The 21,245-nt window shown below is 58.3% G+C and overlaps 3 protein-coding genes across 9 annotated transcripts; 2 read left to right on the top strand and 1 right to left on the bottom strand.

Annotated features, from left to right (window-relative positions):
• The first annotated feature begins 441 nt into the window (after positions 1 to 441).
• SEMA3B (semaphorin 3B) lies at positions 442 to 11,589 on the top strand. 4 transcript variants are annotated; one of them, XM_074312286.1, is made up of 19 exons: positions 453 to 568; positions 2,362 to 2,551; positions 4,372 to 4,552; positions 5,265 to 5,422; positions 5,588 to 5,650; positions 6,054 to 6,173; positions 6,253 to 6,346; positions 6,545 to 6,664; positions 7,562 to 7,707; positions 7,799 to 7,910; positions 8,027 to 8,096; positions 8,175 to 8,319; positions 8,625 to 8,844; positions 9,110 to 9,201; positions 9,288 to 9,329; positions 9,566 to 9,723; positions 9,808 to 9,863; positions 9,958 to 10,097; positions 10,572 to 11,589. In XM_074312286.1, the coding sequence occupies exons 3-19, from the start codon at positions 4,444 to 4,446 to the stop codon at positions 10,971 to 10,973; spliced, it is 2,247 nt and encodes a 748-aa protein (XP_074168387.1). In that variant the 5' UTR covers positions 453 to 568; positions 2,362 to 2,551; positions 4,372 to 4,443; the 3' UTR covers positions 10,974 to 11,589. The 4 variants fall into 4 exon arrangements, with proteins under 4 accessions (XP_019579333.2, XP_074168387.1, XP_074168386.1 ...); XM_074312285.1 differs by having other exon boundaries at positions 461 to 568; positions 2,436 to 2,551; XM_019723774.2 differs by lacking the exon at positions 2,362 to 2,551 and having other exon boundaries at positions 442 to 568.
• A 1,066-nt stretch (positions 11,590 to 12,655) lies between these two features.
• LSMEM2 (leucine rich single-pass membrane protein 2) lies at positions 12,656 to 16,596 on the top strand. Of its 2 annotated transcripts, XM_019723794.2 has the most exons (5): positions 12,679 to 12,795; positions 13,253 to 13,417; positions 14,971 to 15,081; positions 15,170 to 15,355; positions 15,569 to 15,847. In XM_019723794.2, the coding sequence occupies exons 2-5, from the start codon at positions 13,366 to 13,368 to the stop codon at positions 15,700 to 15,702; spliced, it is 483 nt and encodes a 160-aa protein (XP_019579353.1). In that variant the 5' UTR covers positions 12,679 to 12,795; positions 13,253 to 13,365; the 3' UTR covers positions 15,703 to 15,847. The 2 variants fall into 2 exon arrangements, with proteins under 2 accessions (XP_019579354.1, XP_019579353.1); XM_019723795.2 differs by lacking the exon at positions 13,253 to 13,417 and having other exon boundaries at positions 12,656 to 12,795; positions 15,569 to 16,596.
• IFRD2 (interferon related developmental regulator 2) lies at positions 16,216 to 21,245 on the bottom strand. 3 transcript variants are annotated; one of them, XM_019723782.2, is made up of 12 exons: positions 21,003 to 21,214; positions 19,004 to 19,123; positions 18,833 to 18,917; positions 18,602 to 18,726; positions 18,366 to 18,523; positions 18,195 to 18,245; positions 17,917 to 18,095; positions 17,724 to 17,829; positions 17,280 to 17,417; positions 17,059 to 17,187; positions 16,884 to 16,979; positions 16,216 to 16,744 (listed from the first exon to the last, which is right to left on the bottom strand). In XM_019723782.2, the coding sequence occupies exons 1-12, from the start codon at positions 21,058 to 21,060 to the stop codon at positions 16,664 to 16,666; spliced, it is 1,326 nt and encodes a 441-aa protein (XP_019579341.2). In that variant the 5' UTR covers positions 21,061 to 21,214; the 3' UTR covers positions 16,216 to 16,663. The 3 variants fall into 3 exon arrangements, with proteins under 3 accessions (XP_019579341.2, XP_019579342.2, XP_019579343.2); XM_019723783.2 differs by having other exon boundaries at positions 17,917 to 17,975; positions 21,003 to 21,204; XM_019723784.2 differs by lacking the exon at positions 17,724 to 17,829 and having other exon boundaries at positions 21,003 to 21,245.

Genomic DNA, 21,245 nt, shown 5'->3' with positions numbered 1-21,245 from the left:
TTCTGTCTCCCCCTAGGGACACACAGCTGAGGAGTGAAGAGGTCAGGATTCAGCCCCGCCTCTCCCCAGACTACTAGGGGGATAATCCCTGGGCACCCCTCACATGCCAGAGTATGGGGAGCTCCCCCCACAACTGCACACCTGGGAATGCAGCATTGTGTTAATGTATGTTAATGAGTATAGTGGGTTACTGGAGTCCACTTTTGCAGCATTCCTGGCACCGCCCTCACCCCTCCCCCAGGCTATGAAGGAGGAGGGGAGAGGGAGGCCCCACCTCCAGACCCCTCCCCTCCCCTCTGCTGGGCAATGAAGAAAACAGGAGTGAAGAGCTGTGATGTGGCTGGTGGAGGGGGGGGGAAGGCTGCCCCATCCCAGAGGGGTTGACCTCAGCCGGGGAGGAATGTGCAGGAGGCGGAGGGCTGGGGTGGAGTGGGTGGGGGCAGGGCCACAGCCAGAGGCCCAGGGTTCCTGGTGGCCCCTCCTTCAGCCCCTCCACCTCAGCTCTGAAATGGCCCTCAGAAGGGAAGGGGAACGGGCAAGGAAGGGAAGAGCTGATCTTTCCAAAAAGGTGGGCCAGGGGTCCCCTGGGAGCGTGGAGGCCAGGCTGGGGGTGGGTGGGGAAGTGCCTCGACAGACCCTTTCCCAGGAGACCCCCTGGGGTGGGTGGTAGAGTGTCAGGGAAGTAGGTCTCGCTTAGGTTCTCTCCAGGCCCACTTTCCCCTGCCCCTGCCCCCCCCCCCCATGGCTAAGCTAGCCGGGAGCTTGTCCTTGTACCCACGTGGCCAGAACGGGAAAGCTGGAGCCACCAGCCTTGATGGCTAAAGCAGGTGTGAGTTGGGAGCCAAGGTGACCCAGCCCAGGCTGGGCACTGGGAGGCTGGGCTGCCGCCTTCCTCAGATGAGTGATCTATAGTCCAGGCAGGGTGCAGGGGGCAGGCCCAGCTGGTGAGAGGTAGGCCGGTGCTGGCACTTGGCACAACAATCCAGTTATTTCCAGGAGGAAAAACTGAGGCCTTGGCAGGCTGTGCCCCTGACAACAGCAGCAGGACAAGAAGCAGGCAGGCCTTTACCCACAGATGCCCTGGCAGAGGGTGGAGGCCCAGGAGCCTGGGATGGCCCTAGGGCAGGGGTGCAGGAAGGAGTAGGGACCCCAAATGCCTCCCCTGGTTTGTCCCATTCTGTGGAGACACAGGCCCTGGCTGCTTATTTCCAGAATCCCTGGGGACTTCCAGAGCCCAGTGTGACCCACAGCCAATGACCCTTCTCCATGAGTGCTGTGTCCATGAGGTCCCTACTCAGGGCCTGGCATACACTTGGACCTGGGCCTGAGGAGCAGAAAGGACCCCTTGTGGGAGAGGGACAACTTAAGCTGCTACTCCTGGGGATCCCCCTTCCTGCTCCAGGGAGGGGACACATCTAGTGGAAGGCAATGCAAAGGGCTCAGGTGGCCTAGGGACAGCCCAGTTGCCTTGGCTGGGGGTTGAGTCCCAGGGTGTTGGGAAGATGGTGGGGGAGTCCTAGTCCCATTTCTCAGTATGGTCACAGGACTAGGGTGGGTGGGGGTGGGTAGAATGAAACAGGCTGGGACCCTGGGCCTGAAGAACTAAAAGCAGTGGGGGCAGGTAGGGGGCACAGCAGGGGTGGGTGGGGATCTCAAAGGCACTTGCTGATCTTGGCTACTTGGGTGGAAAATTATAAACAGCCAAAGAATTTTGTTTGCTTGCATGGGGCCAGGGGAGGCTGCCCAGGTCCAAGGCAAGAGAGCCTGGGAGGAAGGACAGGCCACATCCCGGAAGCCCAGGAGCTCAGGGAGGGGTGCGTCCCTCTACTCCCCTTCCTGAAGGCCCCTAGTCCTCCCAGTGACCCCTACACTTCCCTGCCAGCCAGCCAGCCAGCCAGGCCAGGCACACTAAGCCCTGAGGCTCAGGATAAAGGCATGCATGGCCCCACCCTGGCTGGGCACAGACACTTCTACTGCCTACTGCCGGGGACTTGGCAGGAAATGGGCAGCAGAACTATGTGCATCTGAAGTGGCCGCACAGCTTCCCTTGCTGACCCCTGAGGAGCTGCTGACCGGCCTTGGGGACGTTGCAGGAGGATGCCCTTTGGGAGGATTGAAAAGTGGAAGCCCATCCTCCAGCCCTGGCATGTTCACCCCGGTGGACCTGAGGTCCCCACTCGGCCATTGTCAACATTCAGCCTTTCCAAAGAAGTACCCCCGGCAGTACAGTGTGTGTCCATCAGAATCAGCTTTAAGCCAAGTCCCCAGACCCTTCCCAACTGAGGCGCTGAGGTGCAGGAGCCCTGTCCTTGCTGTGACAGAGGCCCCCTTGGGTACCTTGTTCTGTGTTTGGTGGGGCAGTTCCTCCCACCTTCAACCTAGAAGAAAGACTGGAGTCACAGAGCTGGCACAGCATGCCCCTCACCTCCATTCAGGACTGGGTGTCTGGATGGGCCCACACCCTGCAGTGCACATAAGACTTACTGGGCTTCCGGGATCTGCTGACTACTGCTCTGCCTGCCCCTCTCTGGCCCTCCTGTCCCTGGAGCTGGTAGGAGTCTATTGCTTCTTCCTCCTTTGCCTTGACTGGTAGCGCCACTTCCAGGACCGCTGCTTGGGCCCTACTGCCCTGAGGACTGACGGGAGGGGTCGCCCCTACTCACCCCTCCCTTGTGCCCACTCCACTCCAGCTGGGCCACCATCGCCAGCCATCCCGGCTGCCAGCCCAGTCACTCGATCTGCCTGCCCCACCCCGTAAACTTGACGGCGTGTGTGGGGCGGTGGCTGGCTTGGTGGGGGCGGGGGCTGCTCCTTAAAGGAGCCGTCAGAGGGTGCCCTGAAGCCCCTAGGCTTCTCCCCTTCTCCAGGGTGAGAAGGAGCTAGGGTGGGGGAGGCGCTGCTGCCAGAGGAGTGCTTGGAAGAGTGTGGGAAGGCAGCCAGGTGTGTTGTGGCATCACAGACTTCACAGGCCCAGAAGAGGCAGAGGCAACGGCAAGGGTCAGTGGAGGGAAGGAGGGAGGTGGGAGTCCCAGCATGGGAGGGGGCCAGGAGCTACAGAGCTGGGCAGGGGCATGAGTGGTCTGAAACATGCCTCGGCAGCTGTGCCCCTTGCTTTATTGCACTCCACAACCTTGTCCCACACCAGCGCTCCTGTGCCCAGCACCTGTCCGGCCAGCCTCTGGAAAGGAGATGGGCATCGCAGCCAGAGCCTGGCCTCATCTGAGGTGCAGGGAAGGGCTCTGGCTCAGAGAGATGGAGGGGCTCAAAGATGGGGAAACCCTAAGGGCTCAGGGAGGGGGAAGGGCAGCTCCTCCAGCTGGGGGAGAGGCTTCCTCAGGCCCTTGGCTCTCCCCACTTGATTTCTCTTGGGTCTGAAGTCTGAGCTCACCGAATTTCTATGTGTGACCAGCCCCTTGCACCCTCTAGGATGAGGAGAGAGAGAGGCCAGCTTGAGCTGGGGCTGTTGGATCTGAGTGGCAGGAGCCCCAAGTCAGAGCTGGGGCTTCAGCCTGGGTCCTGGGCAGCTCTTTTCCCTCTGGGAAATGGGTTGAAGGCAGTGATTGACTGAGACCGCAGTTGTTTTTGCTCCCCTGCATGTACAGAGACATGCATACACTCAGCCGTGCACACACATCTGCACGTGCAGACATTGTGACACACATCGGTACCCAGTGCACATCACACAGACATACACTGCATGGACATACATGCAATGCCATGTATGCCCACACGCACATGCCACGTGGCCTCACATAGATATGTACACCTGTGCGTGCATACACACTACACACACACGTGCAATACACATATACAAAGGGACCCTCAGCAACGTTCACCCTCACAGGCGCCCACACCTCTCTTCCTCTGTGGGCCTGTGGCTACATAGCCATCTCTAGAGGGCTGACTCCCTCCTGTTGCTTTCACTCCCATGACTGGCTTGTTTTGCTCTTTGCACTTGCCGTTCTCTAAAACACACCCATCTGACTCGTTGTTGGCACTCTGCCCCCTCCTGCATGGGGACCTTGTCTGTGTCCCCCAGTGCCCCCAGCCCAAGTTCCAGGCTGGCATGAAGTAAGAGCACAGAATGTGTGAATTAATGTCTGAGTGTGTATACGGGAGGGCGGGTTACTGGGGAGGGTGACGTGGTGGTGGTGGGACTAGTGCCTGCCAGTACCGGGGTGACCCTGCGGGTGTGCCCAGCGTGGGTGTGTCTGTGATTGTGGCCAGGCGGGGCACCCTCCAAGGGAGGGGAGGGTTCGGAAGTGGAATGCCACCCCCTAGCCTCTTTCCCCTAGGGGTGTAATCTGATCCCTGGGGACTCCCCCCTAGCCTCCCGCCCTCGCCCTGTCCTTGCTGCTACTCCTTTTCCAGATCCCGGGGCAGAGTCCAGGGCGGCTCAAGTCTCCTCACACGCCTGCTGAACCCTGAGCGCCCTGAGCCGGGATGGGGCAGGCGGAGGCTGCCGCCATGATCCCAGGCCTGGTCCTGCTCTGGACAGCAGTGCTGGGGGGTGCCTCCCCCAGCCCCCCACGCCTTCGGCTCTCCTTCCAAGGTAGGCGCACCTGGTATGCAGGAAAGCCCAGCTCAGGGTGGGCAGGAAAGGGGCCTAATGTGGGTAGGGGGCATTGTATTTGCTGCTACACATGTGTGTACCACCTGACCCAGTTTGGATTGCGAACACTCTCAGGCCATCTTCAGTTAACCCTGTCTTGGCCTCAGTCTCCACCCTCTTTGCCCACATTCTCCCCGTGCTGTCCCAGAAAGACCACTTCTGTCCCCATGGCAACAGATCCTGCCTCTGTCCCATCCCTTACTCCCAGGGAAGTTGAGGAGTGGGGGCCGTTAGAGCCCCCTTCCCACACCCCCTACATAGAAGCGTGGTCACTGGCAGTGGCATCACACTGAGCTTAGGCTGGTGGCAGAGAACCCTCAACCTGACTTGGGGGGTGGGTTTCCAGCTTGCCTTACATTCCTGGCCTCCCCCAGAACCCTGGCCTCCCAGTGTGCCCGCCTGGAGACATTTCTTGTCCAAGCACGCCCAAGGAGCTCAACCTTCCTTCCCCTGGGGGTGGGGGGTGGTGGTTGCACTGCCCACCCTTGAAGCTTCACACATGGGTGGGCCTGCCTTCATGTGTAAACTCACATGCATGTAAATTCACGTGTGTGGGTCAGGTCACATGTACCTTGGCATGTGAATGAGACAACAGGCAGGGCCTGGGGGAAGCTTCCAGTAGCAAATCCTCAGTGGTGTGCCCACCTTGTAGAGCTCCAGGCACGCCATGGTCTCCGGACCTTCAGGCTGGCAAAGACCTGCTGTTACGAAGCTTTGCTAGTGGATGAGGAGCGTGGACGCCTGTTTGTGGGTGCTGAGAACCACGTGGCCTCCCTCAGCCTGGACAACATCAGCAAGCGGGCCAAGAAGGTGCCAAGGATCCCCAGCCTCAGCGATACCCAGGGAAAGAGCCCCGGGACCCCACTCCAGACTGCCTGGAGATATCTAGGGGGATGGGTCCCGAGTGGACATCCTCAACATAGAGACCATCTGAAGTCGCTGACCTGTGTTCCCCCCTCCCCCAACCTCCCATAGCTGGCCTGGCCGGCCCCTGTGGAATGGCGAGAGGAGTGCAACTGGGCAGGAAAGGACATTGGTGTGAGTGTTGGCTGCTGGGGTAGGAGTGGGGAGGGTCATCCCCTCACTGTATAGACAGGGCAGTGCTAAAACAGAGGCCTGCCTGTTCTGCCTGGGATGGGGGCAGGGAGGTTGAGGTGGTTGAAGTCTGGAGGTAGTGAGTCAGGGGGTGTTCATGTGATTCTTCTTGGGGGCCTGTGAGTCATAGGGGGCAATGCAGGCCTCTGTTTCCCCATGTATCCATTCTGGGGAAGGTGGGCTGGGCTGGTCACCAGTAGCACCCAGGTCCCTATAGCCCATGTTGGTACTTGCCAGGGCTGAAGCAGAAGAAAGAAAGGGGTAGGGGTGCCACTGGTGAGCTGGGGCCTCTTAAGGCTGCCTCCCTACTCCTGCCTCATTGTCCCTGACCCTGCCTGCCCACTAGACTGAGTGCATGAACTTCGTGAAGATGCTGCATGCCTACAACCGCACCCACTTGCTGGCCTGTGGCACAGGGGCCTTCCACCCAACCTGTGCATTTGTGGAGGTGGGCCACCGGCTGGAGGTAAGGCCAGATTCAGGCAGAAAGGGAGGTCGGGAGAGTGAAGAAGGGCCTGGCTATAACAACTTCCCCCACCTCCCAGGAGCCCGTGCTCCGGCTGGACCTTCAAAAGCTAGAGGATGGCAAGGGCAAGAGTCCTTATGACCCCAGGCATCAAGCAGCCTCCGTGCTGGTGGGTAAGTCCAAAGGCTGGGACCCCGACAGAACTCCTGGAACCCCTAAGGGACTCTAGAACTTCACCAAGTCCCAAGACCCTCCCTAGAGCCCCAGGGATCCTCCATAGGCTCACTGACTCCCCAAGAGCCCCCAGAGCTCCACAACCCCTTCCCTCAGAACCTTCAGCCTTGGCTAAGCAGCCCTTGCCCTGTCTGCAGGGGAAGAGCTATACTCGGGGGTGGCTGCAGACCTCATGGGCCGGGACTTCACCATCTTCCGCAGCCTGGGCCCGCGTCCGAGTCTCCGAACAGAACCACATGATTCCCGCTGGCTCAACGGTGAAAGGCTGGTGGGGCTGGTGGGAGAAGGCCCTCATCCTCCACAGGGCAGGGCTGAGTGAGGTCCATAAAAGAAGTGAACAATGGGTGCAGCCGGGTTTCACCAAGTGCTACCATGTGGCAGGCCTTGTGCTAGGCACTGGGGTAGTAGGGCAGATGAGACATGCCCTCTTTGAGTTCACAGGCCTCCTAACAAATATAAGATCAATTTCAATGGCCATGAGACCAATGAGAGAATAGAGAGGAGGGGGAAAGGTGGTAGTGGTAGGAAGTTTGGGGAAAAGAATCCATTCTGCTGAGGAGAGATGTGAGCTAATTCCCAAAGCACAGCAGGATTGAGGGAAGAGCATTCCAGGCAGAGAGAAAAACTAGTGCAAAGGCCCTGGGGCAGGAACAAACCAAGGAACAGATTCATGAAGGGAGTAATGATAAGGGGCCTGGACTGTCAGGGGCCAGGGTATTTATTCTGAGAGTAATGGCACCCAATAGAGTTCTTGAAACAGGAGTGGGGGCATCTGCTTCCTGCTAGAGAGGAAGACTCTTGAGTGAAGGTAAAACCAGGTACCCCGTCTCCCTCCTTTCTTGGCCCACAGGCCTGGGGAACTATCAGGGGCAAGGTAAGAGGGTTGTACCTGGCAGAAGCTCCCTCCTCCTGCGTGCCCAAGTAGCCATGGTCTCTGCTGCCCTCTCGTGGCTGCTTCCTGACTCGCAGGCCCTGAACCTTTGGAGTCTGTTCACGTGGACCGCCATCTGAACTTGATCCTAGAGGTTGGGTAGTCGGCTGCTGCCTGTGGGACTGTTGTGAGAGTTAGAGGAGGCAGCACCTGGGTCTCCTGTGGAGTGGGGGTGGGGAGGAGGCCAGGACCTCGCTGACACCACGCCCCCTGCTGTGGCCAGAGCCCAAGTTCGTCAAGGTCTTTTGGATTCCTGAGAGTGAGAACCCAGATGATGACAAGATCTACTTCTTCTTCCGTGAGTTGGCAGTGGAGGCTGCACCGGCACTGGGACGCCTGTCAGTGTCCCGTGTTGGCCAGATCTGCCGGGTGAGGAGACCTTGGCCCGCATCTGTTGACTCCCGCCCTGCCCCTTTGTCCTTAGAGGACTTGCCCTCATCTCCTCCTATTGACCCCACAGAATGACGTGGGTGGGCAGCGCAGCCTGGTCAACAAGTGGACCACTTTCCTAAAGGCGCGGCTGGTGTGCTCCGTGCCAGGTGTGGCGGGTGACACACACTTCGACCAGCTCCGTGAGTGCAAGGAGTGGAGAGTGGAGTTGGGGGAGAGAGTGCAGGGGCACAGATCCTGGAGCCTGGCTGGCCTGTGGGGCTGTGGGCTCTCCCCCAACTAGGTCCTTTCCCTGCAGAGGATGTGTTCCTGCTGTCCTCCAGAGACCGCTGGACCCCACTGCTCTATGCTATCTTCTCCACTTCCAGGTGAGGGTTGGGAGGTAGCCGGGTGGGGCCGGCTGGGCTCTGCTGGGCCCTTCACTCCGCTCACATCTTCGCCTGCAGTGGCATCTTCCAGGGTTCCGCAGTGTGCGTGTACAGCATGAATGATGTGCGCCGGGCCTTCCTTGGACCCTTTGCACACAAGGAGGGGCCCATGCACCAGTGGGTATCCTACCAGGGTCGTGTCCCTTACCCCCGGCCTGGCATGGTACGTAGCCCAGGGACCCCCATCACAACCCACTGAAAGCCTCAGGGATAGAGAACTTGGCCTGGGGTCTTTTTGATAAATATGGCTTCTTCTTTTTGCTATGGGTGGAAGAAACGTCACCTTCATCCGACAGGACCCCAGGGGAAGGCCACATGTCCTCCTCAGACTCCCAAGGGCAAGGCTGGGTCTCTGTCCAATACACCCACCCACATATAGATACACTCCAGGTTCCCGGAGCTTTGCGGATGGCTGCCCACCAGGCGCTCATCCCCACATCCCTGTCGTGCCTCCTTCCTATCCCCCAGTGTCCCAGCAAGACCTTTGGCACCTTCAGTTCCACCAAGGATTTTCCTGATGATGTCATCCAGTTTGCCCGGAACCACCCCCTCATGTACAATTCAGTCCTGCCCGTGGGGGGGCGCCCTCTCTTCCTACAAGTGGGTGCCGGGTACACCTTCACCCAGATTGCTGCAGACCGCGTAGCAGCAGCTGACGGACACTACGACGTCCTCTTCATTGGCACAGGTCAGGGTCCTGCCAGAACCACCCACCAGACCCAGTCTAGGCTCTTTGGCTTGTTAATGGAAGCGCCCCATGTTCAGTCCTCTCTCCAGGCCCTTGCTGGGGCTGTGCCCCCATCTCCTTCTGGATGCTGCTCTGATTGATTTTTCCAACCCACATTCTCCACCGACCCAACCATGTTGAGGGTAGAGGCCTCCGAGATGAAGAGACCCCTGGCCTTAGCTGTCAGGGAACACAAGGAGTCACTCACCCCTCCTCATCCCTGCAGATGCTGGCACCGTGCTGAAGGTGATCTCGGTCCCCAAGGGCAGCCAGCCTAATGCTGAGGGGCTGCTCCTAGAGGAGCTGCAGGTGTTTGAGGTGAGACCTAATCCTCCCTCCCCTTCCTGTCACCTGGGCTTCCTCCACTCCACTCAGCCCTGATCCCAGTGCCCCTTCTCTCTCAGGACTCTGCCGCTGTCACCAGCATGCAAATCTCTTCCAAGAGGGTAAGTGATCAGAAGTTTTAGGGGTGCCATGGACACGAGGGTGCCCAGGCGCCGCTACCTCCATGCTTCCCTTGGTAGTTTGAAGCCTGGGGTTTGAGTATAGGCTCTGCCTTCACTAGACTGTGTGACCTGAGACCTCAGTGTTCCCATCTGTCAAGTGGGGAAGGGATCCCTGACCGATGGGAGGTGGGCACAGGGCCGCCTTCGGTCACCCCGGAGCCCCTCGTGCCCCCTAGCACCAGCTGTACGTAGCCTCACGGAGCGCAGTGGCCCAGATCCCGTTGCACCGCTGCGCTGCCCACGGCCGCGCCTGCGCTGAATGTTGCCTGGCGCGTGACCCCTACTGCGCCTGGGACGGGGCCGCGTGCACACGCTTCCAGCCCAGTGGCAAGAGGTGGGCAGGGTTGTGGCGGGCCGCTGGGAGGGAGTCCCTGGCTAAAAGAAGAGGGGCTCAGGGAAGCTCCAATGTTCCCCGCAGGCGGTTCCGGAGGCAAGACATAAAGAACGGCGACCCCAGAACGCTGTGCTCTGGGGGTGAGTGCCCAGCTGCCCCCATCTCTTAGTCCTTGAAGACGCCCCACCCCGCCCTGCCTGGCCTGTATCTGACATTCATTCCCTTTGCCCCCAGACTCGTCACATCCCGCATTGCTGGAGCGGAAAGTGTTAGGTGTGGAGGGCGGCAGCGCCTTCCTGGAGTGTGAGCCTCGCTCGCTGCAGGCGCATGTGGAGTGGACCTTCCATCGCGCAGGGGAGACAGCCGGCATCCCGGTGAGCCTGGTGGTGGTGGTGGTGGTGGTTGTGGTGGTGGTGGGGAACCTCCCAACCATGCCCTTGTCGGGCTCTTTACATCCAGTAGAGGCTCCGCCCTGACTAATGAGGCCCTGGCCTTCTCCCCACATCTAGATGAGGTCTAGCCCCACCTAGTGCGGCTCCATCAACCCTGATCCCTTTCTTCCTATTTCACCTGCACTCCACATCCTGGTGAGGCCTGTTCCGGCTAACTAGACCACACACCACCACCACCACCACCACCACCACCACCACCACCACCACCACCACCACCACCACCACCACCACCACCACCACCACCACCACCAAACACACACACACACACACACACACACACACACACACACACACACACACGCGCGCCGTCGCTGACCCTTGCCTCTACTGGCTCACGGTGGCGCCCGGGAGCGGTGTTCCCGACCTTACCGCGCCTCACTCTGGCGGGGCCTACAGGTGCCGGCGGAGGAGCGCATGGAGCGCACTACGCGGGGGCTGCTGTTGCGCGGCCTGCGACGCGGGGACTCAGGCGCGTACCTGTGTACAGCAGTGGAGCAGGGCTTTTCGCAGCCGCTGCGTCGCCTGGTGCTGCACGTACTGAGTGCTGCGCAGGCCGAAAGGCTGGCCCGGACCGAGGAGGCTGCGCCCGTAGCGCCACCGGGCCCCAAGCTCTGGTACCGGGACTTCCTACAGCTGGTGGAGCCCGGTGGCGGTGGCGCAAGCTCCCTGCGAATGTGTCGACCGCAGCCCGCGCCGCGCCCACCGCTTCCTGAGTCGCAGAGAAAGGGTCGCAACCGGCGGACGCACGCCCCCGAGCCGCGCGCTGAGCGGGGGCCACGCAGCGCAGCGCACTGGTGACTCGGCAGTCCCCACGCCGGGGCTGGGGAGATGAGACGACTGGCGGGAGAGGGGCGGACAGACCCTGGGAAAAGACAGCTAGGGGTCGGGCACACAGCGGCCCCCGGCCAACCGAGACACCGTCGGACAGGCTCTGGCAGTGGGGCAGACGCGCCAGCTTATTTATTAACAGTGGATAACCCTTGAATGTAGCCCGGGGAGGGGCAGCTCAGGCCAGGCACAGGGTCTGGCTGGTCAGGAGAAGGCAAAGAATCAGGGCTCCAGAGCAACGACCTGGACTGGAGAGGTGCCAGGAGTGCCCACCCTGGGAGAAGGACCGCCTCCTTGGGCAATGAGCAGAAAGCTGTGAACAGGCTGGGCTGGTGGGGTGGGGTGGGGCAGGCCCACTGTACTAATGCAATAAACTCATTATCAGCTGAAGCTGGAATGGCCCCAGCAGACAACCACTGGTCCTAGGTCTTGCTGTGTGGCCTTGGTTACCTTCCTAGCAGTTTCAGGACCTCAGTTTCTTCTAAAGATGCTGTGGTGAGGATTAAAGGTGGTTACCATGTGACTGAGTAGATTCTGTAGGGCCTGTGGGGATACTGACATGCACAGTAAATTCTGAATAATATAATTTCTGGACTAAGTGCTATGAATAAAATTGGGTGATATGGAAAAGAATGTGAGCAGAAGGCCTCACTGAGGGGATGACATTTGAGCTAAATAACAAGGAGCCAGCCATGGGAATATCTGGGAGCAGAGCATTTCCAGAGGGAAGAGCCAGTGCAAAGTTCCTGAGGTGGGCACTAGCTTGCTGTGTTTGAGGAACATCAAGTAGGCCAGTATAATACACCGGAGTAATGGATTTGGGGTGTTATAAAAATCAGAGACCCACTCTTTCACTTTGTCCTATTTGGGAAGGAGGGACACCGGTCTAACAACAGGGTGGGCCTAAGTTGGCCCACTTCCTCCATTCAAGGGTAAGTGGTCCATGCATCCTTACACGACTTCTGTGACCTGTGTGCCCTTGTGGAGAGGAGGGAAGATCAAAACTGCATTGTGCCAAGTGCTTCAGACATGTGGTTGTATTTCCATTTTCACGCATACTATGCCAGGGAGGAACCATTGTTATTCTGATTTACAGATGAGAAAACTGAGGTTAGAGAAGGGGCAATCCTTTATACAAGGTTGTAGGCTTAATAATAGAAGTTGTCATCCTCCAGCCTAGGTCCACCCACTGACCAGCAGGGTACAAGCATATGTGGGGTATCTGCCCCCTTTTAGGGCTCTCTGAACCCTGGTGGCACTGGGCTCAGGTTGTCCGTCACCCTCAATCCCTGATGCTAACAGGTCAAACAGTGGGTGCTTGTCCCACATTTGCTTGGATGACCCAGCTGTGGGTAGGGGTTTTGGAGGGTAGAGGAGTGGAGATGCACAGGGCCCCCTTGCATGTCTTGACTGCCACGTGGGTTATTGCTGGAGGTGCCACTGACGTGGCTTGTCTGGATGAAGACACAGGCCCATGTATATATGGGAGTGGTGGGGTTCCCCAGGAAAGCCCTTGGGCACATGCACTAGTAGAGGTGTGCACTTGCACTAGGTCAATAGTCCACACTGGCCCATGTGGGTCACTCTGCCCCTTTCCATGGCTGAGAGCTGTCCCCTCTAAATATAGCCCAGTGGGCTGAGCTCAGGCCTATTTTAGGCTCAGGCTGGGAGGTGGCCAGGCCTTCCCCAGGCTCACAGAGGAGCCACTGCTGCCTCCATCGTCCTGCTACTGGGTGCTGACATCGGGCTCCGTGACTGCCCACCCCCATCATGCCTGAGGAGACCCAAGAAGGTAGGAGGTGACTGAAGGAGGGCAAGGCCCCAAAATTATGACCACGGAGAAACCTACCCCCTGCTCCACTGACCCCGCTTCCTTAACTAGTCATCAGTCACAATGTCCCGGCTCAAGTAATGGGACCTGCCCCTGTGCATGGAGGAAGGCTTCCCATGCCTGGAACCCCTTCTCATCTCAGGTTCTGCCTGTTTCCCCTGCTAGGGACAGCAAGAGGGGTTGAGGTAGCTACCCAGTTGGGAGAGGGTGAACTAAAGGCTGTGCCTAAGTGGGTGTGGGTGGGGCAGCTGCCTGGCAGGTTCAGCTCTTCAGAGAGGAAGCTGGGATTGTGGATGAGCAGTGGTTCCAGGAAGCATTTGGGCGCATGGCTTCTGGGAGGGGATAGGCTTCTGACTTCCTCCAACTTGGGCCTAAGTGTCCCCAACTGGCTAAACGTTGGGATCCCTTTGTTGGCCAGAATAACTGCAAGTAAAGACTTTGGTGGCCACTCACCTAACTGTTCCACCACATAAGAAGAAGCATGGAGGCTCAGAGGGGTCAGAGCAGGGACCCAAGAAGCTCCAGATCCAGATGCTGGCCAGGGTGCAGGACCAGCTGCTCCAGTTTCAGCCTGGCCTAGCTGGTAAACTCCCCCATCACATTTTCAATATTTTATATTGGATGGGAAGGGGGGAAACCCTGGGTGTGTAGGGGGTGTTACCTCCTTTTGGGGTCTTAACAATGACATTTACTGTGTGTTTTCCCTGGTAACAAACAGAATCTGAGTTTAATTTAGAAAGTGTGGGACGAGCACAGCCAAGTACAAAGTGGGAATTTAATATGACCCTCAATGCACCACCCAGACATAACTGGCAGCATCTGTTGTTTTACTTACTTTTGAGTGCATCAGGGGTCATTTTCAGGCAAATCATGAAGGTTGAGTTATTGTTCAGAAAGCGATAGACCCAGAAAATCTACTCACCCTTGCCCCTATAAGATGTCCCTTCAATGCTCCCCACTTTGTGATCTATTTTCCAGCTGGACATCTGGGGGTCTTAAGGAGCCAAGATTTAAAAAAAAAAAATCAAGTCAAAGAACCACCAGAAGAAAACATAATTTTTAGAAATAATAAACAGTTTGATGGATCTAAAAATAAGTAATAAAAATTACAGGGAAAGTGACTGTGTAGAGGCTTTGAACAGATAATTAGGAAGCCACATACATATTGATCAGCACCCCCTCTAGGCAGAGACCAAATCAAATGGGTCAAAAAGGCCTTTCTCAGTTCCCAGCTTAGCAAATACGTGTGCACATGTATGTATGTTTTTTTCGATGGAGATGCTTAATGGTGGCCGTGTTGTATCCTTTCGGAGGCTGCGGGTAGCCATTGTGGCAGACAATTTGAGGATAGCTTTAAAAAAGTCCCTGCTTTTTGATCCAGTAATTCTGCTTCTGGAATCTGTCCTTGTTAACTGTTAGGAAATTGAAAGACATCGTCTTACTCAATGATGCACATCCTTTTCTAGGAATTATTGATTTCCAAAGAGAACTGGAAACAACCTAAATGCCCAGGCGGCCTCAGAGGGATGCCTGAAAGAAGACCTCAGAGGCCTGTGAAAGTCTGATAACAAAGGCGGGTCTCCTGTCTTGATTTTGAGTGAAAACAGCAGGGTTCAGAGCAGTCAGCAGAATCACAGAGTATGTTAAAGAACACAGAGCTAAGGCCGGGAAGGAGACGCACCACCGGCTCACATGCTGCTGCTGCTGCTGGGGACCAGGAGAATGGCAGGCTGTGGGTCTGGCCTGCTGGCTAATTTCCAGGGTCTACAGGGAAAACTGACAGAAGAGGCAGGAATGAACTTCATGCACTATAGGTTTATTCCTCCAAGGCTGATAAAACTCTCCTCTAGAAATGAGCAGGCAGAGGAATACTTGAAAAGTCCTTGAGGTGCTTGGAAGAAAGCAAACGTGACCAAGTCAAGTGCACCACCTGCTACTGTGGGTGAAAACAGACCTATGGGGCTCCAGGTTCGTCCTGGCTCCAAAATCAAGGGCCATTCCTGAGTTGGTTTTAGATTAGGAGTCCCCCGCCTCTTTGTCCTGTCCCCATCTTCCCCGAGTCCCTACTGCCTCTGGAAGCCACCTAGAAGGGAGGGGGTGACCCACTGGCTGAATCAGCCTCGCGGTGCCCCACAGACACCATGGCACCAATGCTGAGCCCGAAGAACAGGGCATCACTGGCCCCCAACCACATGCAGGAGGTGCGCCTGCACCGAGTGGAGTCCATCAGCGACCTACACAGCGGAGGTAAGGGGACAGGAACGGGATGGATGGATTGGGAAAAGAGGAAAGCAGGTGCACCCACTGACCTCCTGATGCCCCATTCACCCTGTAGGCTCACTGCACCCCTACCTAGCAGAGGAGGCTCAGCCGTGGGATGAGCTGCTGGGCATCCTGCCGCCGTCGCTGTGCGCCCAGCCTGGCTGCAGCCCTTTGCACAGCCGAGGGGGCTTCCTGCTGCTGCTCGCACTGCTGGTGTTCACCTGCCTGGCACTTGCCATCCTGGCTGTCTACTTGAGCGGTACGGAGGCGCAAGAAGCCAGTGGGAACCGAGGGCAAGGAAGTGGGACCAGGAGGCCTTTCTGTACGGTTGGGAGGAGCAACTGCAGAGACAGAGGCAGCGAAGTGTGGGGTGGGGGTTCTCGGCCCCTGGCGCTAGGCTGAGTGGAAGGGGGATCATGGGGTGGCATGGGGTCTGATAACCCCCCATCTTATCCTGCCTGCCTGTCCGCAGTGCTGCAGAGTGAATCCCTACGCATGCTGGCACACACACTACGCACGCAGGAGGAGATGCTACTCAAACTCCGGCTGGCCAGCCTCAGCCAGTTGCGGAGGCTCAACTCCAGTGAGGCCCGAGCACCCAGCTGAGCTGCTACTTGGACCTGGGGTCTGGGGGTGTGTGTGGGGGGGATAAAGTGGCTGTTAGCAGGTTTCTCCTCTCCCACTGCTGCTCCACACTACTTTCTTGGTGAGGGTTTTGTATAGGAGCCTCATCTGGCCCCATAGCTGCCCACCTCTCCTGGCTTCTTCAGGCCAGGCCTTATCAAAGCTTCAGGTGCCAAGACCCTGCTTTGGGTGGCCCAAGGTCAAAGGAAGTGATGCCAGCCTCCTGGCTCCTCCTGGGGCCTCTCAGCATTCTCTGGCTCCCTCAGCAGATTTAGAAGTCTAGAAATAGCCAGCCCCATCCCAGACACCCAAACTGCCAGGCCTCCCAGTGGGGATCCAGCCTCAGCTCTCAAGACAGGATGGGCTCTGAGGAGGGCCATCTGGGGAGAGACTCTCGGAGGGTAAAGAGGAACTGAAGACGGGGAGACCCAGCTGGGCCCAAGCCTGGGGTGATGGATGGGAGGGAGGGCAGACAGAAAACACCCAGAAGCCAGGTCCATAGAAAGCTGAGTTTTCAGTTTACTTATCTCTAATCTTTAAAAATCAGCACATAAATCCATTTTAGATAGCCTCATCTACCCACCTGTGGTGGCATTTGTCCAGATGCCACCCCTCCCCCCCAAAGAAGTGGTTCATCCCAGAGGAGCAAGGCCTGAGAAAGGAGAAAAAGGACAGAACAACCCTCCTACTGCCTGGCCCATAGCTGTGGGACAGGCACACACCTGGCCAGGCCTGAGACAGGGCAAAAAGAGGCCGTAGGGCTGAGTGCAGAGGCAAAGGGCCAGGATCCCAAGTGGCCTGGCCTCCAGCCACCTATCCCCATGTCTTTTTTTGGTTTTGTCATTGAAAAAATTAAAGCGACAATTTTGGAATGGACCAGTTGTTGTACTGTCTTCCGTCAAAAATACAGGCAAGAATAGTCTCCTCTTTGGCTGGTCCTGTCTCACAGGATGTCTGCCCGCTTGTCCCGCATGCGGCTGCGTGCTTTGGTCCGTGCTTTGAAGGCAGCGGCGTTGTACAGGTGCTGGAGTGGGGGCAGAGTAATGATCTGATGAGCTGCGGAGAGGGAGGCCCAGAGCTTCTCCTCCCTCCAGCCCCTGCAGAGCTGCAGGCCTCCAGGCAGTGGGAACAGAGGGACAATAAAGGTGCCCAAGGGTTCAAACCTTCTCAAAACGTGAGGTCTTGCAGGCCTTCAAGGCAGTAGCATCCAGCACCAGCACAGGGCCCAGGCCAAAGATGTCACGGAGTAGCTCGTTGTTCTGGGGGCAAAGAGAGCAGTTAGCTCAGGCCAGTCCGCAGCAGACAAGCGGGGTGCACCTTCCCTGTCGGCCACTCCACCTGGAGGTGGTGGTGCATGCCTGACCCCAGCACGTCCTTGAAGGCGCCATAGATCCGACGCCGAGCCCAGCTGTCCACGTAGAGCACCTCGAGGCCGAAGCGGACTGTCTCTTCTTCACAGTTGCCGCCCTGCAGGGGAGAGGGGCCCACCCACAGGACCGGGCTTGGCGGCCGTGCCAGAGGACGCACTCCCGCTGGGACACACACGTTCTCACACACACCTCCACAAAGTGCAGCACGGCACGGAAAGTAGAGCGCTGCCGCCGGCGGTCAGATTTGGCACGGTACTTGCTGCTGTCAGTGGCCAGAGTGCGCAGGGCACTGCAGAGGGCGTCCATGTCCTCGTAAATAAAGTCCTCCTGCAGCGGGAGTGATGGAGGGTGTGTCAGCAGAAGCTTGGGCTTGGCTGGCTCTCAACATGGGGTTGCCCAAATCCTTCCTTTCACTGACAAACTCACTTTCTTCTCTGCCTGGCCCCCTGGAATCTTCTTGACCCTTGCCTAGGCCAGACACCCCTGCTCAGGGTCCCCAACATAGCCCTTGGCACCTGAGTCTGCGGAGGGGCTATTTCCACTCTCCAAGGACCTAAGGCTACCCTGTTTTCTGTGGCATCCCCTACCACCAGCCTGGGACAGGCAGGTGGCATCAACAGCCCCCTCTCACACCTCAAGGTCCCGGGCGAGCTCAAAGAGCAGCGCGATGGTCTCGCCGGCAGCGATCCTCAGGTTCACACTTTCGCTGGACAAGAGCTGGGGCAGCCGGGGCAGCTGCCTGGGGAGGGGGCAAGCTGAGCTATGTGTGTGGGGTGGGGGCCTCTTCACCTTTCCCCTCCCATACCCAGTGGGCAGTCATCCCTACCTGTCCAGGATGTGGCTGACATGAGTGGTGGGGCAGATGGTGAGTAGCAATGCCCAGGCCTGTAGGACGGCACAGAACAGGCCATGCAGGCTGGCAGGGGCCACTGGGGCTGTGGGACCACTCACACCACAGGACCGGCTAAAAACACTTTCCAAGCAGGTGAGGCAAGCGACCAGGTCCTAGGGGCACAGGGAGGCAGGGTAGAGGTTCGGGGGCAGAGCTAGGACCTCTACTACCTGTAGTAGGTGCTCTACTACCTGCGCCCAAAGGCCACTTACCTGGACATCAGCGGCAGCCACGTAGCAGCCCAAGCCCAGGGCAGAAGCGCACTGTTGGGAGGATGGTAAAGCCAGGCCATGGTCAGAGGGTGAGCCTGGGGGCAGGTGGAACCCACCTCCCTGCTTAGGGATTGGGTGAGGAAAGGGTGCCACAGAGCATGGACCACTCACGTGGAGCCGGGCAGCAGGACTAGCTGTGCTGTCACTGAGCACGGAGACCAGGAGGGGCTGCAGGCTGTGGAACAGCTCCTCGCCCTGGGGTCCAGGGCCCAGTTGCACACAGAGCAGGCCTACCACGGCAGCGGCCAGGGCCTGCTCCTCGCCCTTCCCTGTAGAGATGCTTCACAGTCAGCCCCCGCACAAGGGTCAACACCTAGCCAGTGTCACCCACGTGCCCCGGATCCGACCTTTCTTAAGGCACTTTTCCAAGGCATCGGCCAGTGTAAGGCGGCGTTCCAGCAAGAAGTCAGGGAGTAGGCGGGACGCCAGGGCCAGGCGCAAGCTCTCTAGAGCACCTTGCCGGGTCTTGGCACTGGGGGATAAAGAAGTGGGGTCTTGTTGCGCAGCCCTATCTGAGGCACATGTGGCACGGGCTGATTAGGGCCATGGTACAGGGACTGGCTGGAAGTCAGGAGTACCTCTTATCTGTGAGGCGGTCCACATACTCCTTCAGCTTCTCCTCAAGGTCCTCCTGCTGGCCCTGCTCATCCACGGCATCCCCCCCTGCAAGGCCAGTGGGTCAACCCTGCTTCTTGCCTTGGCCCACGGAGCCCCCACTGGGTCCCTGCCAAACTCCCACCCGCTCTCACCGAGGCTGTCCTCTGCGATGGTGCTAAGAAGGCTGGGGCAATCACTGGTGGTGCTGCGGGCCTCACTGGCTGCCTCATCCTCACTGGAACCTGAGTCAGCTTGGATACTGCTCTGGGCACCTGGGGATGGTAGAATGGGACACTTGGCCTGCCTCCATTGATGAGTGATGGCTAAGGGAACCACATGACCGGCCTCATGACCCCACGAGACAGAATGCTGCCCCTCTCAGAGATGAGAAAACCAAAGCTGAGGTGGGAGGCAGGGAACAGCGCCAGGAAGCAGGACAAAGAAAGGGAACGTGGTCCATCTGCGCGAGAGCACTGGGCACCAGGCCCAGCCTAGGAAAACCTGGCAGGCTTGGTGAACAGAGCCTCCTTGAGACCAGAGCCTGCTTCAAGGAGGAGACTGAGAGCCCGGTGGAGGCAGAAGGGACTGCACAGGATCTGCCTGGGATGGGGGCACATCCAGGCAGATGCTGGGGAGCTCAGCCACCAGCCTAGATTATGCCCCTAAATGGGCAGGAGAAGAGTCAGGGACTTAGATTATAGAGTCAGACAGATGCAGGATTCAAATCCCAGCTCCACATCTCAACAGGTGTATAACCAGGTCAAGTACCTAGCCTTAAAAGCCTCAATTTCTCTGCAAAACAGCTGCCAAAGCACATCTTTTAGGTAGAGCAAATGAAGACAATGACTAAACAAGTGACTAGTTATGGCTCTTCTGTGGACCAACAAGTTCACCCATCAGCCCAGGGACCACAAGCCCCACTCCTAGTGGAAGTCGGTGGGTGTCCCTGGCTTCGAGCATACTATCTTCTGAGCTTCCCTTGGTCCATCCCAGGCTTTCAGCCCTGGGTGGATGGATGCAAAGCCTCCTCCTGCCTCTGGGAAGTGCAGAAAGTGAAGTGGCCCAACTGATGAGCCCCTGAAAATAGGCTGAACACAGGACAATGTCAGACTAAGTAGAAGTGAACTCTCCTGTGTGTGGGTTCTGCCTAGGGCCGGTGGCTGATTTTGACCAGGGCAGCTGCCAAAGCAGAGCCCCAGATGGGTTCTGGTCATCAGGCTGATTCTACTTCTCAGGAACTACATACTCCATCTGACTGTGGGGCAGAGTCCAGCACCTGCGCAGGCCTCTGCTCACCACCCTACCAGCTAAAGCAGCCCAAACTTCCCTCCTTTGCTCCACTGTGCCATGGTCCCTCCAAGTGCCAGGCCTTTACACAACTTGTTCCCTCTCCATGGTGCTCTTTTGTTCACTTCCTCAAGACTTGCTCAGAAGCTCCAACCTTGAGGCTTTCTTGGTCCCTACGTCTAGGGCTGACACCACTCAGTGAACTTGTCCCCCCAACGTCCTTCGGGAATGTTGCTACCCTTTGAGCTGTACCCCTACCCAAGCCCCATCAGTGCGGTAGCGAGGTCTGAGCTGTACCTAGGAAGCACACATCCCTGCAGAGTAAACACATGTGTTTACTGCACCAGGCCACTCTCCTGGTCGACGCCGATAAGCGTCTCAAGACTGCCTCAGGTTCCACGGCACTCTTCACCCTCTAGGGCCAGGTCCGCAAACGCCGGAATCCTGCAGCTTCCTTAGCGCCCCCTCCCTCAGTTCTCCCCCAGGCCTCCCACCAACTTCCTAGCCCAGTCCAGGAAAGGATCAGGGATTGGGGAGAGGGTGGGCTTCCTGCTCTGTGCTGCGGGTTTGTACACCACAGCCGGCAACTGGAGCGAAGGAGCAATGGGGAAACCGAGTCCAGGAGGTGCCGACCAGATTAGGGTCGGGAACGCAGGCTCCAGACCAGTGAACAGCGCGCTCAAGTTGGGCGCACACGTGGCCGCTCTCTCCTGAGCCACGTGCCAGCCACCAGGGGGTTGCGGGAGGCGGCGCCAGAATGCTCCAGGCAGGAGTTCCTGCCCAGGACGCTCGGGAACACAGATGGAGACCCACGGAAGGCCCCCGCTTGCCGTTCTCGTCAGTTGCCCGGTGCGCCCCACTTACCTCCTCTGCGGCGCTGGCCACCCTTGCGGGGCGCGCTGTCCTTACGGGCGCGGGGCATGCCGGGTATCCGGCGCAAGTGGGGCGCGGGGTCAGGGACCAGGCGGGCTGGGGCTCCAGACCAGCGAGACGCCGGCTGGTGAGCTGAGCTGAGCCTTGGGCAGACGACGGGAGAAACACGCCGCGCTAGCCACCATCTTCGCGAGGCGCCCCGCCCTGTCAAACCGGTCGAAGAGCCCCGCCCTG

This window comes from Rhinolophus sinicus, linkage group LG10 (assembly GCF_036562045.2).
Source record: "Rhinolophus sinicus isolate RSC01 linkage group LG10, ASM3656204v1, whole genome shotgun sequence".
Taxonomy (NCBI): Eukaryota; Metazoa; Chordata; class Mammalia; order Chiroptera; family Rhinolophidae; genus Rhinolophus; species Rhinolophus sinicus.
The sequence above is the reverse complement of the archived record's forward strand: the minus strand, read 5'-3'. Positions and strand labels throughout refer to the sequence as shown.